The sequence below is a fragment of the Notechis scutatus genome, chromosome 2 (genome assembly GCF_049901735.1).
Source record: "Notechis scutatus isolate UNSWTSFEM ecotype Mainland chromosome 2, rNotScu1.2, whole genome shotgun sequence".
Taxonomy (NCBI): domain Eukaryota; kingdom Metazoa; phylum Chordata; class Lepidosauria; order Squamata; family Elapidae; genus Notechis; species Notechis scutatus.
Window position 1 is genome coordinate 236,462,056 of NC_142010.1, and position 20,645 is coordinate 236,482,700.

A 20,645-nucleotide genomic window follows, 5' to 3' on the forward strand; every position below is an offset into this window, starting at 1 on the left:
GTGGGGGGGATAATGTTCTATAGGGAGAATGCCACATCAAAAAAGACTTATCTCCTGGGTCCTATCAAATGTAACTCCTTAGTAGACAGAACCCATAACATAACTCTTTTGGACACCCCCATTTGCCCATGTATGGATTCTAGACTAAGTCCCCATTTAACTCCTTCCCCGGCCCAACCAGCCTCTGTCCTACACCCAGCCCCATGCTATGAAGGGATTCAAAGATCAAAATCAGCACCTTGACTTGGATGTGGAAGCAAACTGGTAACCTGTGCAACTCATGTACCCCATTCTAGAGGCCTGTACCAGCTGAAGCTTCTGGGTATCCTTAAGGACAGCCCCATGTACAGCACATTACCATAGTTCTCCTGGGAATTGACCACAAATAACATGATATAAATGTAGATATACCATTGATACAGTTGTAAAGTCAGGTAGAGGACTGTATTGCTACAACAGAGGATTTTCACCCAAGAACAGCTGTGTAGGCAAAGAGTTGCTATAATTTTATTTTCACTTTCTCAAACAAACTGATATTTCTACTATATGTTGTGAATTTTATTGTATTCACATTTTCCAATAATGTTATTCTCTGTTAGTTTCTCTGAGATATTTGAGGAACGATGGGAAATTAAATGCTGTGATCTTCCCCAATGTGCCTTTGGCTGATGGAAAGCGCCATACAGTCCTCCTTCGGTTAAGTGGAGTGCAGCATGGCAACAGTAAAGCTGAACTGTATGTGAACTGTGTGCAGGTGGATTCTGTTCAAATTTTGCCTAAAATCTTTTCGGAGCTGCTGCAAAGCTCAGAATCCATAGAATTACGAACACTCCAGAAGAAACCACAGGTAAGTACTGAAAAAGAAAAAAAAATGTCTGTGATGGAAGGGTTTATGGCCCATGAGCTAATGTACTTGTCCTGACCCATATTTGCATGCCTGGAATCTCCCAAGATTCATCGCTGAAATCTGGTAGCAAGATGGCATTTTTCAATAGTATGATTTTCGGAGTTTTTATTTTAATAAAACAAAGATGTGTGACGCCTTCTCTATCTTAGCATGCTTAGTTTCCTTTAAAAGAAACATTATCAGCTCCCCCAACATTAAATAGGGAACTGAATTTCAGCCCCACCCTCCAGTAAAATCACTGCATTGCTGCCTTGTCCTTTGCAGCCCTTTCATCCCAAATAAAGGAGAACAGTTCAGTTTCTAAGCCCAAACCTTGGCCTATCCTTTGTGCAGTACAGATAGTCCTTGACTTAAAACCATTCATTTAGTGACCGTGCAAAGTTAAAATAGTACTGAAAAAAGTGATTTACAACTGCTTTTTATACTTATGACTGTTGAAGCATCTCCATGGTCACAAGATCAACATTTGGGCACTTGTCATGTATTTATGATGGTTACAGTTTGCTGGGATTATGTGATCACCTTTTGCAGCCTTCTGACAAGCAAAGCTGGATTCACTTAACAATTGTGTTACTCATTTAACAGCTCCAATGATTCACTTAACAACTGTGGCAAGAAATGTTGTAACATGGGACAAACTCAGTTGTCTTGTTTAGCAACAGAAATTTTGGGGTCAGTTGGGTCATAAGTCAAGGGCTACCTGTATTTCGCCTTGCTTCTGTCCCAAGGGTTGACAGCATCTGTTCTGACCATGTGCTCTCACCACAGATGGGATGAGATGAGATGAGATGGGAAGAGTATGCAGGCAAGAACTCCTTTGGCAACTCCCTTGGCACAATACTTGAGTGAGGACTTTGCAAGGTCCACTTCCTCTCATAACCGGAAGAGCTCTGCTGTGTTGCTTGCTTCTTTCCTGCTCCTTTATCACAGGAGAAGAACGAATGCACACAGCGTGCAGAATATGATATGTATGCACACAGCATGCAGAATAGAACACATGAAAGGCAAGAACAACAGCTATATTATTCTCCCATACTCTATGGAGATTACGTGAAAAAAAAAATTACCTATTCATGAAGCTGCTAAACTACTTACAGGCTGGAAGTTTCCTTCTAGCATGGAATTATTTTATTAGTGAAATTATATCCATGTAGATCTAATTGGTACCTTTAGGGAGAAGCAGTGGTTTCTAAAGGAAAGCTTTGTCTACTTTATATATATTCAGTGCCTGTGTTCACTGCATGTCAGTAGTCAGAAAATCAAGGTATAAATTAAAACAATAAAATCAAGGCAATAGAACCATTCTTCCTTTGCCCCCCTATCTTTTATTGTTCAGGAGACTTTAGATGACTTGAAGCTGATTGTGAAGGGGTCCTTTTCCCAAGTGGAAACTCTACAAGACTGTTTTCTCCCACAGACAGAGCCACCAGTTCAGTATTCAGGTAAGGTTGATATCTTGATCATAGGTAAATTAAACAACTCTACATGAAACTGTTATTTAAAGCCTTCATACAGCTGTATTTTTATCTGGGACTCCAAGCCATCTGCTCACCATATGCTGAATGCACTTCCAGAGCAGCAGGATCACTCAAGGAGTTTTTTTAACATTAGATGTTCATGTTCTTAGAAATTTATTTGCATGGTGGATATGTTTCTTAATATTTCTTGACTTAGCACGTCTTGACAACCAAAAATAATTTTAACAATTTCATTAAAATGAAACCTAAAAGAATATGGATGTGTAAGATTAGTATATTTTGTGTATCAATTGGAATTAATGATAAATAGGTATAGTACAATTATATTTTAGTGTATGCATTTATATCCTAACCAGCAATGACCCTGTGAGGTGGGTTGACCTGAAAGTCAATGACTGGCCCAAAGTCACCAAGCCAAAATGGGATTAAAACTTATAGTTCCCCCAGTTTCTAAACTGGTGCCTTAATTACTAGACCAAACAGGTTCTCAATACAGAGTCTATACAGTACCTAAATTAGAACGGTTTTGTTTTTTTACATGACTGATACCTTCTGCATATATTTACTTAGATACAAATGCCATAATTCTTTATAAAGAAAGGTTTCTGGGATAAATTAAAGAATAGGAATAACTATGTAAAGCATGATTTATAGCTGTATTATGTAAGATGTAAAAAACAGATCTTTCATAAATTCTGTTTTTGAAAAAATATCAGTTTATATGCTTAACTGCAAATTTGAAAATAATCACTAAAAATTAGATAGCAAACAATACATCTCCCACTGTGACTTGTTTGCTTACTATTCTTGTTCTCTAGATCTTGGAAACGTCACAGCTTTCTGCTCCCTTTTCTTACATTCCTTTTATTCCAGGGACAGGCAACATTAGGGTGGTCCTTAACATGTGTTTAATAGTTGAGTACTGCCAAGTGGGTGGGACCATAATTAAACATATGGGTGGGGCTTGATTGGGGAAATTTAGGGGGCTGCCTTTTTTAATCTGATAGGTTGCCTATTTCCAATTGTTTCTGCCTACCTGGTACATTTGGACGGAGTGGATGTGCTCTGGGTCCCCTCTATTAAATGGTGTCATCTTGTGGGACCAAGGAAATACACCTTCTTCTTTTCTTTCCAACAGTTCTGGGAAGCCCATAATACCTGGCTTTGCTCCCAGATCTAGAATTAATGTATTTGTGGGACTCTTGTGCTTGTATTGTTGTTGTTTTAAATTCAGGATGTCATGTTTTCTTTAATGTTTTTAAAAAATGTTTTAAACTTTTTTAACTATGTATTTGAATTTTATAAGCCACCAAGTTTCCTAGACTGGGTAGCCATTGTAATTAATTAATTAATTAAGGGAAACTGCTTCCAGTATTCAGCTATCGTGGCCTGAGCAGTTGGGGTCTTTTGGCCCCCAAGCCACAGTGTGATCCTTACTTTATTTTTAAACCATGCTTCGGTTGGAATGTCTTTCCAATAAAGGATAGTTCCCTGTAAATTGGGATGCCTAGGTATCTTATGGTTAAATGAGAATTTCACTCAAGTTCAACCATATAAAAGAGTGTACACTTCTTGTATTGCTAAGATTTCTGATCCTACTATATATTCTATTAGTTGCTTGATTGTCATACATGTCTCTACAGGTGACTTTAACAGGCAATTATTAAGTCACATGTTGCAAATGAACCAGATACTAGTTGAAGTGAAAGATCTCCTCAGACAGCAGGTATTTCTGAGCTTTCTGTTACAACTTTTTTGTTTTGCGCTAAGAAATATATACGATAATATTATTTTAGGAAAGGAACTGATTGTGTCCAAATGCCAAAAAGATAGTTTAATCTTCTCCAACTTAGTTCTTAGTTCTTCTTTCATTTGCTGGATTTCTGATCCCAAAATTGAAAATGATGTCTCAGAACAGGAAGATGTGTCTAATTTTATTACATTATTTATCAGCAAAGAGCCCATTCATGCAAACCCTTTTTAGACCTGCCAAAATTATGAACACTAGGACTATTTAGGCTGAGAGCAAGAAGATGATGCAAGAAATGTGTGTCCATTGAACTGTCTGATCACCTGAGTAAAACTCTAGATTCCCACTAGATTTAGATGCTGGAGCAAAATTTTAATTCAACAGCCAAGCTTAACATGCAATAAAGGTGACATTCATGCAAATGATAAGATGTACATTTTAAATTAATACTTTGGCTTGAGAGATGTAGTTTTAAAGCTTAGACTTAAGTATTAGCTACTCTATATACTTCTAGTAAATTCATCAGAGCTAAAATATGAAAAGGTGGCTGTTTACTTGGGACAGACTTGTCATAAGTTCAGCATGAATAAATATGCTAGTACCAATCTCATACTGAGGAATTGCAAACGTAAGCTATGTTATAGCATTAATTGTATAATGTGCCTTTTATGGATAAAAAGTAATGAAGTCAGAATAATTTGAGATAGATGGCTCTGTTTAATACATTTTATTTGTCCAACTAAGGTTAAGGAGACAGCATTTCTGAGGAATACTATAGCTGAATGCCAAGCATGTGGTAGGTCCTTTTGATCTCCTGGGTTTAAGGATGATTTTTATAAACTTTACAATTAAATCACAACAAACCTGTTGTTATGTGTAGCTGCTAACTATGTAGCTAGGTGGCATGAGATGACTGATTTTTATGGGGCTTCCTTAAATAATGGTGGAAATATGCACATAAGCCTTAAGTGATTACTACTGCAATTAATTTAATAGCCTCACCCTAAGCATGCTAATTCAGTAATTGTGTTATGCATGCTGCTGTTCACATAATAATTGCAGAAATGAACTACTCGGATTCAGTAGGAGAAATGACCTGCTACCTTACTGAGGGATATTCTTATTGGCTCGCTCAAGATTTACTTGATTTAAAATGCTATACTTTATCATCATAGGATTGGGAATCGGAAGTTACCCCACTCCTTCCCCACATCCCCCCAAACCCAAGTGTGAAGCTGATACTTGTTTCCCAGGGGTACATTGCACAGATACAACAGATGGGTACCAATGTGGTCCTTGTCCTGAAGGCTTCACTGGAGATGGAATTATTTGCACAGATATCGATGAGGTGAGTTATTCTATGAATGCTTTTCAAAGCTAGCCTGAGGTACAGTATTTTGCTATCTGAGGCATAGGTGGAGTTAGCAGAAGCTGAAGCTAATTTAGAAGGGAATCAGGTTTTCTAACACACCCAAAGGCAGCAAGTGAGTTTAAAAGTTGCAGGCATCCAGGCATAAATAGCTTTGTTCTCTGAGGGAGAAAAACAGAGAATCACTCCACCTGCCTCTTTGCATTTGTTCCCTGTGGTACAGACAGTCCTCAATTTACCACCGTAATTGAAGCCACAATTTGGTAGTAAGTCATGATGATGGTTAAGTGAGTCACCATGTGACTGCACCTGAACTTTTTGTCTTTTATGTGGTGATTATTAAGTGATTGTAAAGTGAATGTTTTGATTATTAAACAAACACAGTGGTTGTTAAATGAACTCATTGTTTGCTATGGGATTTTTTTTTTTACTTCTGGTAGCTAGAAGTAAATGCCAGTTTCTGGAAAAAACATAATAAATCGTAGTAATATGAGCACAGAGGTAAGGGGAGCCTGGCTGTCTGAACTTCAAATCCAGGTTGTAATGGGTCCGTTGTAACTTAAAATTTGAGGATTACCTGTAGGTGTGTTGCTCTACCTAATGGTATGATTGGTCCTGAATAGACAAAAACATGCAGTACTGAGGATCAATGCAACCCAAGCTGTCTTATTCTCTGGCTGAGGATAATTTCTCAATATCTAGAGCACCCATATTTCAAAAAGAAAAATTCGGGCTCCTTTTTAATTCTAAAGTTAGAATTAGGGATTCAGAATGTGAGTCAAGCAGTGCATCTAATAAATATCTGCATGTTTAACTTGGTTGGCTGGATGCCTTATAATTAGTATGTAGTAAAAATTGGGCCTTTGTCTTTCAGTGCCAATATAAACCATGCTTCCCAGGAGTGCAATGTGTGAACATGGCTCCAGGTTTCAGATGTGAAGCCTGCCCACCAGGATATATTGGGCAGATCATCCAGGGAATGGGAATAAACTTTGCCAAAAATAACAAACAGGTTTGTCATCTCATTGCTGTTCTTTGCAAGAAAATGCAGTCTAGTTCCTGTAAATATTTTGCTTCATATAACTGGACTAATTTTTCTTCAAGATCCAATTTGTAATCTCTATACAAATACCTGCATCGTTTCTCTATATACAGCAAAATGTGGTTTATATTATTAATAGACTGCAGTATTTATTTCAATTGATGGCCTGCTCATTTTAAGGCTTCCAAGGGCTTTGTAACATTTAAATTTTATTTTGTCATTGTTTTGTGCCTGGTCCAATAAACATATCCTTAGGTTCTTCCTAGTTGGCTTTGTTGAAATGTGATTCTATTATGACACATTACGCCCTTGCCCCTTCTTGAGCCGTGCTTCACAGGGTCTCCCCACTTCCTCTGAGGCACCCCTCATTCTTTATCTGGGATTCCGTTTAACAGCTTGTAAGATTGCTTAATGCTACAACTGGAAATGCTGGGATTGTTGCAAAGCAGTCACATGGGCATCTTGCTTAGTGACTGTTTCGCTCCACAACCAAGATTTCAGTCCCAATTGCAGTTGCAAGTCAAGAACTACCTGTAATTTAATTTTCATCTGCTCCTCACTTCAAAAGCTTGCATTCATGATCATTCAGCATTTATGGACTGTGAGTGCTGAAAACAGGAGATTTGAAGTCTGCTGGTGTCTCTGAGGTTTCAAGTTGCTCCTTCTTTTTTCTAGACTCAGTGCAAAGACCTGCAACTTTCTCTGATGTTCTATGATTATAACAAAATGGAAACATTGTGATTTAAACTTTCCTTCCTTTTTTGTTCTCTGGGTTTTGCTTTGTTTATTGTTCTGCCTCATGAAGAGTTCTAAAAAAAGTTTTCTCATTATCAGGAGCTTATATTGATTTATTTGATTGGATTTTTTTTAAAAATGATCTTATAATTCTTTAAAGTTATTATTTAAAGGAAATAAATGCCTATTGTTTTTATCTACAAGATAAAAACAGCTCAAAATAAAGACTTCTCTACAAAGAGCAAATATAGACTTAATATTAGTTACATGTGAAATGTTTTGTTTATATGCAATAACAGATTTCATTTGTTCCCCCGTTAGTTTAATAGCTAAATTCCCTTTCTTGTATCTTCCCATCCAATATCATCCATTCTTTGAAATATATATTCATTTATATTGTACAGACTGAATACACCTGCTGCAGTAGAATGATATGACTTTTTCTTCTACATTAAAGCTCATTTATGATTTAATAATATAGTTCTTTTAAAATACTCCTTTTTCTATATTTTAAAATATATATTCCTTGCTATAAACATTTTAAACAGCAGATCTGTTAGAGTCAACTTGCTTTTTTATCACATTAGGCTTGTTTGGACATAGATGAATGTCAGCGTATAGCAAATGGAGGTTGTGTCCCAAATTCCCAGTGTATAAACACAATGGTAAGCGTTACTTACAATTGCCTGAATTTACTCATTCTTTATGTTTCAGAAATAACAGTAAACTTGTCTTGCTGATGACTTTTTTGCAGTGAATAGAAGAAAGCAAAAGCATATTAATTATAGCAATAGCACTTATTTACCATTTCATAGTGCTTTACAGCCCTCTCTAAGTGGTTTACAGAGTCAGCATATTGCCCCAAACAATCTGGGTCATTTTACCCACCTCAGAAGGATGGAAGATTAAGTCAACCTTGAGCCAGTGAGAATCGAACTGCTGGCATTCAGCAAAATTAGCCTGCAACACTGCATTCTAACCACTGTGCCACTATGGCTCTTATATACTTGACTTATTACCAATTAATGGCTAAAAACAGATAAAAACATGGAAGCTTGATATTGATGGCAGCGTGATCACAAAGTACTTCCTTACCTTGAATAAGTTTTGCTCTCCCAGGCTAGATGAATTGCATCCAACACATGGACATTTGTTTATGAGTGGGGAGAGGTGTTAAATGATGATATGTACATCATGATAAAAACACCAGGACTTCTATACTTGCATTAGATATTGGGATGCCTTTATAGTATGTAAAGCTGGGATTTGCATCCTGAAACAAACATGTGTGCATTTATTTATAGATATATTTATTTATATTTTGAATTTCTAGATTGCCTGTCTCCCTCAAGAAGGGACTCTGGGCAGTATACAGTATCATTTTACTTCATAGTGGCTTGCTGCAGATGCTGCAGATTACAAGAAACTGAAAGAAGTTGCTGATAGTTTATCTCAGTATTTCTCAAACTTGGCAAATTTAAGATGAGTGGACTTCAATATCCAGAATTCCTCAGCCAACATGGCTGGCTGAAGAATTCTAGGAGTTGAAGTCTACCCATCTTAAACTTGCCAAAGTGGAGAAACACTGGTTTAACTGAATGTATAAATATTATCTTTAGGACTTCTTAGATAAATGGGTAAAATGCCAAATGATTGAAGAACAAAAGTTGAACTTAATCTTCAAAAAGGAGTAAAAGAAAACCCCAAGGAACTATAGAACACTTATTCTGACAAAAATGTCCACAAAACCCCAAAGCAGATAATAAAAAGATTGATCTATTAAATATCTTGAACTCAATACAATAATTAGAAGTCAGCATGGATTTGGCAAAGAGGAAGTCTTTTCAATGTAATCTCATTTTTTTGGTTAGATCTTCTTTGATAAATTGTGGAAATGCTGTGGATCTAATATATATGGATTTCAACAAAGCAATTGTGAAATGCTGAGTAGTAAGTTAATAAGGGTGGACTGGAAAACAACAAATTAATGATTTTAAGATAGAGGAAGACAGGTTCCAACTGAGCATTAGAAAATATAGCAAGTCAACAATGGAACCCACTTACCTAGGCAGGGGTTGTTTTTAATCACTGGTTCTTTTAGTTGCAATGTTTAGTTTATGGATTTATATGCTTTTCCCAAGGGTTCTTACCACTGTGGTGCTTGCAAGCCAGGATTTACTGGAGATCAAGTCAGAGGATGCAGGGCGGAACGAAGCTGTAGAAATCGTGTTCTGAACCCTTGTAGCATCCATGCCGATTGTTCAGAATTAAGACAAGGAGACATCGTGTGTGTTGTAAGTCCGTGCTCTTCCCATTATTATTAAATATATATAAAACTTAATCTAGAGCAGAGATTAAGAAGAAAAGAAAAGCGAGCAAAAGAAAAACATGCATGACAAATCATATTTTATATTATATTTGTATTTAAAATTTGCTATAGTATCCTACGTAGCTTTTTCTCTGGTAATATCACACTACTAACCAGAGCATACAAAACATTTGCTAGACCAATACTCGAATACAGTTCATCAGTCTGGAACCCACATTACATATCTGATATTAGCACAATTGAGAAAGTCCAGAAATATTTCACAAGAAGAGTTCTCCACTCCTCTACTCGTTGTAGAATACCTTATGCCACCAGACTTGAAATTCTAGAACTAGAAAACCTTGAATTACGCCGTCTTCGGTCTGATTTAAGCATGCTATATAAAATCATACATTGCAATGTCCTACCTGTCAATGAATACTTCAGCTTCAACCATAACAACACAAGAGCACACAATAGATACAAACTCAAAGTTAACCGCACCAAACTTGATTGCAGGAAATACGACTTCAGCAATAGAGTGGTCAATGTCTGGAATACTCTACCCGACTCTGTAGTTTCTTCCCCAAACCCCAAAAACTTTAACCTTAGACTGTCTACTACTTTCCTAAGAGGTCTGTAGGGGGCGTGCATAAGCGCACCAACGTGCCTACCGTCCCTGTCCTATTGTTTCTCTTATTCTTCTTTTATTTTTCTTATATGTACCCATTTCATGTATTCACAACTATGTATACACTTATACTTATTATCTTGTAAACAATTGGCAAATCAAATAAATAAATAAATAAAAATAAATCTAGAGCACCCATATTTCAAAAAGAAAAATCCGGGCTCCTTTTTAATTCTAATGTTAGAATTAGGGATTCATAATGTGAGTCAAGTAGTGCATCTAATAAATATCTGCATGTTTAACTTGGTTGGCTGGATGCCTTATAATTAGTATGTAGTAAAAATTGGACCTTTGTCTTTCAGTGCCAGTATAAACCATGCTTCCCAGGAGTGCAATGTGTGAACATGGCTCCAGGTTTCAGATGTGAAGCCTGCCCACCAGGATATATTGGGCAGATCATCCAAGGAATGGGAATAAACTTTGCCAAAAATAACAAACAGGTTTGTCATCTCATTGCTGTTCTTTGCAAGCAAATGCAGTCTAGTTCCTGTAAATATTTTGTTTCATATAACTGGACTAATTTTTCTTCAAGATCCAATTGGTAATCTCTGTACAAATACCTGCATCGTTTCTCTATATACAGCAAAATGTGGTTTATATTATTAATAGGCTGCAGTATTTATTTCAATTGATGGCCTGCATTTTAAGGCTTCCAAGGGCTTTGTAACATTTAAATTTTATTTTGTCATTGTTTTGTGCCTGGTCCAATACACATATCCTTAGGTTCTTCCTAGTTGGCTTTGTTGAAATGTGATTCTATTATGACACATTACGCCCTTGCCCCTTCTTGAGCCGTGCTTCACAGGGTCTCCCCACTTCCTCTGAGGCACCCCTCATTCTTTATCTGGGATTCCGTTTAACAGCTTGTAAGATTGCTTAATGCTACAACTGGAAATGCTGGGATTGTTGCAAAGAAGTCACATGGGCATCTTGCTTAGTGACTGTTTCGCTCCACAACCAAGATTTCAGTCCCAATTGCAGTTGCAAGTCAAGAACTACCTGTAATTTAATTTTCATCTGCTCCTCACTTCAAAAGCTTGCATTCATGATCATTCAGCATTTATGGACTGTGAGTGCTGAAAACAGGAGCTTTGAAGTCTGCTGGTGTCTCTGAGGTTTCAAGTTGCTCCTTCTTTTTTCTAGACTCAGTGCAAAGACCTGCAACTTTCTCTGATGTTCTATGATTATAACAAAATGGAAACATTGTGATTTAAACTTTCCTTCCTTTTTTGTTCTCTGGGTTTTGCTTTGTTTATTGTTCTGCCTCATGAAGAGTTCTAAAAAAAGTTTTCTCATTATCAGGAGCTTATATTGATTTATTTGATTGGATTTTTTTAAAAAATGATCTTATAATTCTTTAAAGTTATTATTTAAAGGAAATAAATGCCTATAATTTTTATCTACAAGATAAAAACAGCTCAAAATAAAGACTTCTCTACAAAGAGCAAATATAGACTTAATATTAGTTACATGTGAAATGTTTTGCTTATATGCAATAACAGATTTCATTTGTTCCCTAGTTAGTTTAATAGCTAAATTCCCTCTCTTGTATCTTCCCATCCAATATCATCCATTCTTTGAAATATATATTCATTTATATTGTACAGACTGAATATACCTGCTGCAGTAGAATGATATGACTTTTTCTTCTACATTAAAGCTCATTTATGATTTAATAATATAGTTCTTTTAAAATACTCCTTTTTCTATATTTTAAAATATATATTCCTTGCTATAAACATTTTATTCTTAAACAGCAGATCTGTTAGAGTCAACTTGCTTTTTTATCACATTAGGCTTGTTTGGACATAGATGAATGTCAGCGTATAGCAAATGGAGGTTGTGTCCCAAATTCCCAGTGTATAAACACCATGGTAAGCGTTACTTACACTTGTCTGAATTTACTCATTCTTTATGTTTCAGAAATAACAGTAAACTTGTCTTGCTGATGACTTTTTTGCGGTGAATAGAAGAAAGCAAAAGCATATTAATTATAGCAATAGCACTTATTTACCATTTCATAGTGCTTTACAGCCCTCTCTAAGTGGTTTACAGAGTCAGCATATTGCCCCAAACAATCTGGGTCATTTTACCCACCTCAGAAGGATGGAAGATTGAGTCAACCTTGAGCCAGTGAGAATCGAACTGCTGGCATTCAGCAGAATTAGCCTGCAACACTGCATTCTAACCACTGTGCCACTATGGCTCTTATATACTTGACTTATTACCAATTAATGGCTAAAAACAGATAAAAACATGGAAGCTTCATATTGATGGCAGCGTGATCACAAAGTACTTCCTTACCTTGAATAAGTTTTGCTCTCCAAGGCTAGATGAATTGCATCCAACACATGGACATTTGTTTATGAGTGGGGAGAGGTGTTAAATGATGATATGTACATCGTGATAAAAATGCCAGGACTTCTATACTTGCATTAGATATTGGGATGCCTTTATAGTATGTAAAGCTGGGATTTGCATCCTGAAACAAGCATGTGTGCATTTATTTATAGATATATTTATTTATATTTTGAATTTCTAGATTGCCTGTCTCCCTCAAGAAGAGACTCTGGGCAGCATACAGTATCATTTTACTTCATAGTGGCTTGCTGCAGATGCTGCAGATTACAAGAAACTGAAAGAAGTTGCTGGTAGTTTATCTCAGTATTTCTCAAACTTGGCAAATTTAAGATGAGTGGACTTCAATATCCAGAATTCCTGAGCCAACATGGCTGGCTGAAGAATTCTAGGAGTTGAAGTCTACCCATCTTAAACTTGCCAAAGTGGAGAAACACTGGTTTAACTGAATGTATAAATATTATCTTTAGGACTTCTTAGATAAATGGGTAAAATGCCAAATGATTGAAGAACAAAAGTTGAACTTAATCTTCAAAAAGGAGTAAAAGAAAACCCCAAGGAACTATAGAACACTTATTCTGACAAAAATGTCCACAAAACCCCAAAGCAGATAATAAAAAGATTGATCTATTAAATATCTTGAACTCAATACAATAATTAGAAGTCAGCATGGATTTGGCAAAGAGCAAGTCTTTTCAGTGTAATCTCATTTTTTTGGTTAGATCTTCTTTGATAAATTGTGGAAATGCTGTGGATCTAATATATATGGATTTCAACAAAGCATCTGTGAAATGCTGAGTAGCAAGTTAATAAGGGTGGACTGGATAACAACAAATTAATGATTTTAAGATAGAGGAAGACAGGTTCCAACTGAGCATTAGAAAATATAGCAAGTCAACAATGGAACCACTTACCTAGGCAGGGGTTGTTTTTAATCACTGGTTCTTTTAGTTGCAATGTTCAGTTTATGGATTTATATGCTTTTCCCAAGGGTTCTTACCATTGTGGTGCTTGCAAGCCAGGATTTACTGGAGATCAAGTCAGAGGATGCAGGGCGGAACGAAGCTGTAGAAATCGTGTTCTGAACCCTTGTAGCATCCATGCCGATTGTTCAGAATTAAGACAAGGAGACATCGTGTGTGTTGTAAGTCCGTGCTCTTCCCATTATTATTAAATATATATAAAACTTAATCTAGAGCAGAGATTAAGAAGAAAAGAAAAGCGAGCAAAAGAAAAACATGCATGACAAATCATATTTTATATTATATTTGTATTTAAAATTTGCTATAGTAGTATTTTGGAAGCATATTTGTATCCATGTTTTGTTTGGAAAATTCTACATTAATATATATTTTTTAAATGTCTTACTGTGCCTACCTTTTCCAGTTTAACAGCTTTTGGATGTGTTGGGACTGCAGAATGTCAGCCATGTAATCAGTCACCATCTCATCCTGCCTATGAATTTTGGAAGTTTGCAGACATATCTCATTTTAAGCAACTCAGAACTGAGAAAGTTGTAGTATGCATGTGTACAGAAGGCTTAGAATATGTTCTAAGTATGATACTATTATGACAAAGTACAGGCTTGCCCAATTTAATATCCTTAGATATTATAGGAATATAGCTCCTGAAATTCATTGGCTATGCATGTGGAAACTCCAGGGCCTACAAACTCATTCAAAAGACATCAGAAAGCGAAGGCTGACATACAAAGACAGGATTCAAATTCTTTTTGAATTTCAATTGAAAAAGAAAGCATAGGAAGGACTGTACCCACAAAGACATCTCCAATGTTAATTATGTAATACTTTTGCTCACAGTGTGGCGTTGGCTGGGCTGGTGATGGCTTTCTGTGTGGAAAAGATGTTGATATTGATGGCTATCCAGATGAAAAACTTCCATGCTCAGCTGACAGTTGCAAAAAGGTTAGCAGTTTGACAAAGGCCTGGGTGACAAGATGAGTATGTTTTATGTTTCTTTCATGTTTCAAAATTTAATCAAAGAACGTTTATGTTCTAGAGATATAGTGAAATGCAATATGTACACCTCTTATTGACGCTACTTTGATGATGACCAACACTGCAATCCATCACATCTGATGGCACTGATTGGAAAAGGACGCTCTATTGTGTTTACTTTGTAGGACAACTGCGTCTTTGTTCCAAACTCTGGACAAGAAGATGCTGATAGAGATGGTGTGGGAGACGCCTGTGATGATGATGCAGATGGGGACGGTATTCCTAACGACCAGGTACTGGTTAGGAGTTGGTGTATTTTCTATCTGCAACCAGTCTGGACAACAGGGACCATTGTATCAAAAAATTAGTCCGCCTCTATGTTGATTTTTTACCATTGTTGTACCAGCACTTTCGGCACTTCTAGAGATTAAAAATGCATTTTATGCAATAGAATAAACAGGCCATGTCAGCTCGTAAAAATGGTAAGAGTAATTGAGGATGGGTGAGCATTTTGTTCCCCCAAAGTTTCAATTAAAAAAAGTTTGAAAAGGATATTTCTACTCTGAAATCACAATGTTTTGGGTTTTTTTTTACTAAATGTTTGTTGGAAGAAATGTCCATCTGGGTTTAGTTCCAAGTGGGAACATGGAAGCTGCTTGGAAGGATGGTTTTTTGGTGAACAGGACCACATGGGTTTGAAGTCCTGGGTAGCCAACCACATGGAGTGGAGAGGAAGAGATATTTATACTCACTCTTGGGCCTTGCCCTCGAGCTTCCTTTTTCTGTTCAAGAAACGCATTCTATTGGTTGCTGTAGAAGTCGTGCAAATCCTAGGAATTTGTCTGAGATAAGTTTGGTTGAACTGTGTTGGGTGATGTAATGTAGGGGCTTGGTTTGCCATGTGGTGAGCTTCTATTATGTCCTGGAGGGTCATGTCTTAATCCTATCACCCTGGAGCTGAAGTCTTTTGTCTTATAGATAACCTGGCACCAAAATATCTGCTGGGGGCAGGGAGCTGGGGCTGAGTTTCTGTCTCCAAGAGCATGTTTCTCAATTTCTCATCCAGGGAAATATAATATTCTGCCTTTTTAATTTTTTTAAAAATATTTCATTCTTCTAGGAGAGGGGTGAGTGCTAACTTTCTACATATTGTTTTGTATTTTGTGAGGTACCCCAATTACGAAAATTGGGCCACAAGAATCTGACTAAAGAAAGTGAGTGATTGTCAGTAGGCCTATCCTTCTATTATTAACCTTGCTATGCAAAATCTTCAGTGGCTATAAGCTGGGAAAGATTTACATGTGTTATATTTGACTTTCCATAATTGTAAAGGCTTCTGCAGCTGTTTGTGCTCTGGGTAACAGATAAGGCTCTTGATAGTTAGCCTTGTTTTGTCAAACAAAGGAGAAAGTCTGACACGGGAAGGCCAAAGGGGACAAGTGATGTCACATACATTATTGTATTGGTGTACAAATGATGCAATATTCTTCAATGACAAAAAATATAATTCACAGCATTTGCATGATGTTATGATGGCATCATAGCTTTACTGGAAGCCGACAAACATGGCATCTTTTTTGTGCATTTCTCTTGTCCATGTATCTGTATAATTTTTGGATTCAGATGACCATGTATCTGTATAATTTTTGGATTCCTGTCTCCCAACTATACTCAAAATTAATGCAGGTCATTTGATTATTTTCTTACCCATTCAGATAGGAGAGAGTGGGAGAGGGGAGAGAGTAAAACCTTGCACAAAGCAATGCCTAAGGCTAGACTTCTAAGAAAGAGTTATCTAACTCTCTGTTTCAGGACAACTGTGTCTTGACTCCTAATGTTAACCAGAAGAATAGTGACCAAGATATCTTTGGTGATGTTTGTGATAACTGTCGCATGGTATTAAACAATGACCAGCGGGACACTGATGGAGACGGCAAAGGAGATGCCTGTGATGAAGATATAGATGGAGATGGTGGGTCAATCTTCATTTCTGAGACATATTGAAAAATCATATAGGCAACTACGTGTAGCTTTTAGGGCTTTGCAGTTTGCATATCAACAATCACATTTAGGCAACTGTATTGTATTGTATGCTTTGAAGTATTTCAGACCTGCTTTCTCATATCAGTTTATCAGAAAGCAATTTTTGAGTCAGATAGGCAGTGACCTCATTGCCACATCATGGGCAGGAGATAGGAACATAGCCTTAGATTGAAAATCAGGCAGACCCAGACAGAGCATCTACGTTCACTCTTTGCTCTGATATTGGAGGAATTGAACTTTCTAAAATCATGCCTGTGACAGAGCAGCAGCACAAAACTGAAGGTGCACAGGTGACATATCTTTTGTTTCAAGGATACTCATTTAACTAACAAAAACAATTTCTTCCTGATGCTTGCAAGCATTCCTATTCAATTGCCTTCACCTCATCCCTGCCCCTTGGGCTGGAGCAATGATTGATGGTTGGCAAGGTTTTGGATTCAAACTCTCTTCCAGCACACCTTTCACCTAAACCCCATCATGTTTCTATTTCCCTATTTCTTGATATTGAACAGATGTCTGGAAACTGTCAGTGCGCAGCAGGGGATTTTTGGCATCAGATTTCTGGTTGATGCTCCTTATTTCTGCTTCAGAGAGTGTATTCTAAATTATCCTGTGACCCCTGAAATATCTTCCCAGAAATATATGTTTGTAAGCAATGTGTTTTATTAATTTTTATAATTTTATGCTGTTTTATATTTTAAATATTTATTATATATTTTATTATATATTTTGAGTCAGGCATATACTTTGAAATATGTAGCATGGATAGATTGTGTTCTGACCCAAACCTATTCCAAGAAAGCAAACACAAGACAAAGGCAGCAGCACAGCCTTTTAATGTTTCATCTATGAATCCTGTTTCTTCACAGATAAAAGGCAGCTTCCAACTAATTAGCTTCCACAAGAAAGAGCTTTGCCAAGTTTTTGCAAGGCTGCCAAAAAACAACAGATAAGAAATAGTTTACAACACAAGAGTCTTCAAATACCAAATGTAATGTCCACGAGGCTGAGTTTCAAAACGTCTTTGCTTCCTACAAAGAACATTCGCTGCACAGATGCCTTTTATCTTCTTGAAGGAGGGGCCATTACCTTGCAGCCTTACTCCCGAGTCGCCCGTCCTGTTGTAGCTGCTCTTTCCTGCAAGCAATCCTGCGCGCACGCGCATTTGGCACAGGCTCCTCGGGAACTTCCTCATCACTGCTGCCAGCCCCACAATCTCTGAAGGCAGCAGTCCACTCCCTAATGGTCCTGGCCCCTCATCTGAGTCCTTGCTCTCCTCAGCCGTCCACACCTGTTGCCAGCTAACTACAACAGATTGATACTCTCTCATACAATACATGTACAACTTGGGAGTCCTAGATTCTTAATTCCTGCTCGAAGAGTAGGTGGTGATTGTGGCCATGAGGATCCATTGAGGGAATTGCCATTGCATCCAGTACCAACAATGGAAGCTTTATATTCTAGGGGAACATCAAACCTATGATCATTTGGTCTTCCCTAAGAATGGTAACAAAAACTGAGTAGAGCCAGGATGGATACACCTCCTTCATCCCAATCCCATCAAGGCTAATCCACAAGTGATATCTTTCCACCTCTCTCTTTAAAATAGTATTGCATATAAACATATATAAAAAGCAAACCAAGTAATAATTAGAAAGACGTCTGCCCAGTCAACTCATTCTACATTCGATCTAACAGGCTACCCTAACAACTAAGATGTGGTAGAGCAGTGGTCAACATTTTTTTAATGGCTAGATCCAATATTTATTTATTTTATTTCCCCCCCAACCATGGGAAGATTTATCCATATCAGAAACTGAAAAAAATATCAAGATTTTTTTTTACATGGATGGTTCAAATAGTACTTTTCACAGAGGTTTAAGAAAACCTTTCCTTATTTTTGCCCTGTCTCCAAAGGGAAAAAGAAACCCAGAGCCAAAGTTGTGATGCCAAAAATTGGTCATTGGGTTTAAATTTCTGTGATCTGGTCTGGGAATATACTTGGACACATTTTTCCTCCCTTCTGGTGTTTTGATGAGGTAACATAAGGTAACATTAATTATGTGCTCCATTTTATTCAGGGATTAAGAATGTTTTGGACAACTGTCAGAAAATAGCCAACTGGGAGCAGAAAGATAGAGACAATGATGGTGTTGGCGATGCATGCGACAGCTGCCCTGATATCAGCAATCCCAATCAGGTGAGCAGATGTCTGGTGTACCTGCAAAGACATCAGTCTTCAGTGGAATTAAAAATGAGAATTACAAATTTGCTATAAAGTTTCAAGTTTATTCGTCTTAGTTCAGGCTTGTAAAAAAAGTATTTTACAAGAGGTATTCACAGCCATTGCTGCTTCATCTTACAGTTACATTCATAAATTTGCAGCGAAGTCAAGAATAATTGAATTAATAAAGGTAGTCGTTGACTTATGACCACAATTGAGCCCCAACTTTTGTTGCTAAGTGAGAGAATCTTTAAGTGAATCTTAATGACCTTTCTTGCCACAGTTGATAAGTAAATTAATAAAACAGTTGTTAAGTGAATCTGGCTTCCCCATCAACTTTGCTTGTCTGAAGGTTGCAACAGGGGTGGGATTCAAATTTTTTAATAACTAGTTCTGTGGCCGTGGTTTAGTTGGTGGGTGTGGCCAACTCAATATCACTCACATCGAGGCACACTTCTCCTGACCTGGTCTCTCATGACTGTGGGGATGCTGCAACAGTCATAAGTGTGAAAAATGGTCATAAGTCACTTTTTTCAGTACCATTGTAACTTTGAATGGTCACTCGACACAAGCAAAGTACCAGCAAAGGAGTGGGAAAAAACTCCAGAGACGTTCCAGAGACAGGAAGTCTAGTCCTGCCAAGAATGTAATAAGGGTTAACGGAGAGGCAGTTTCTGTAAGCAACACCAGAATGTTTCCTTCCTGCCTTCCTTACAGGATTAGGCCAGTAATTTCTTCTAACAACTGGTTCTCCGAACTGCTTAGAATGTTAACAACTGGTTCTAGTGAATAGGTGCGAACTGGTAGAATCCCACCCCTTGGTAGCAAAAGGTGACCCTGGGGCACTGCAGCCATCATAAATATGAATCAGTTGCCAAGCATCCAAATTTTGATCATGTAACCATGGAGAAGCTGCAATGGTTGTAAGTGTGAAAAATAGTCATAAGTTACTTTTTTCAGTACCATTGTAACTTTGAATGGTCACTAAACGAATAGTTGTAACTCAAAGACTACCTGTACCAAATCAGAACAGCTTTTAATGGCTAATCAAATGATGCCTCAATGTTTTCTAAAAAGGAAGACTTTTAAAAGCTCCCAGAATGTTATTAATAAGGTAACAGTGACAGTTTCATTTGATCACACATATTCAGAAAAGAAGAAAAGCCCATTGTGAAAAGTTTTATCCAGACAATTTTCCCAAAGTACCTTCAAATGGGATTCCCTCCACAATTATCTGGAAAATGCCAGTTTGGAAAAGCTGCTGTAGATAATTGTTTTTCAGTTCAATGTATTACCTGTAGAGATGTAAATGTTAATATTCTAACTGGATATTGTATTTGTTCATGTTATTTATTTAAAACATAGCTATTCTCCAAAGCACCTGAGGGTAGGACAAGAAGCAATAAATGGAAACTAATCAAGGAGAGAAGCAACTTAGAACTAAGGAGAATTTTCCTGACAATTAGAACAATTAATCAGTGGAACAACTTGCCTCCAGAAATTGTGAATGCTCCAACACTGGAAGTTTTCAAGATATTGGATAACCATTTGTCTGAAAGGGTATAGGGCAGGGGTCTTCAAACTTAAGACTTGTGGATTTCAACTCCCAGAACTCCTCCTCCAGTCATGTTAGCTCAGGAATTCTGGGAGTTGAAATCCACAAGTCTTAAACTTGACAAGTTTGAAGACCCTTGATAAAGGGTTTCCTGCCTGAGCAGGGGGTTGGACTAGAAGACCTCCAAGGTCCCTTCTAACTCTATTATTCTATTCTAACATTTATAT

At 37.2% G+C, this 20,645-nt stretch overlaps 1 protein-coding gene across 1 annotated transcript in view; it reads left to right on the forward strand.

Annotated features, from left to right (window-relative positions):
- The window catches only part of THBS4 (thrombospondin 4), a 46,259-nt gene that overhangs the window by 12,036 nt on the left and 13,578 nt on the right, over positions 1-20,645 (forward strand). The window contains exons 3-14 of the mRNA XM_087958328.1: positions 600-847; positions 2,244-2,349; positions 4,029-4,111; positions 4,880-4,931; positions 5,311-5,483; positions 6,379-6,516; positions 7,869-7,946; positions 9,423-9,575; positions 14,459-14,563; positions 14,782-14,889; positions 16,409-16,568; positions 18,721-18,839. Coding sequence (XP_087814454.1) covers positions 600-847; positions 2,244-2,349; positions 4,029-4,111; positions 4,880-4,931; positions 5,311-5,483; positions 6,379-6,516; positions 7,869-7,946; positions 9,423-9,575; positions 14,459-14,563; positions 14,782-14,889; positions 16,409-16,568; positions 18,721-18,839 — 1,523 coding nt within the window. The remainder of the gene's footprint in view (positions 1-599; positions 848-2,243; positions 2,350-4,028; positions 4,112-4,879; positions 4,932-5,310; positions 5,484-6,378; positions 6,517-7,868; positions 7,947-9,422; positions 9,576-14,458; positions 14,564-14,781; positions 14,890-16,408; positions 16,569-18,720; positions 18,840-20,645) is intronic.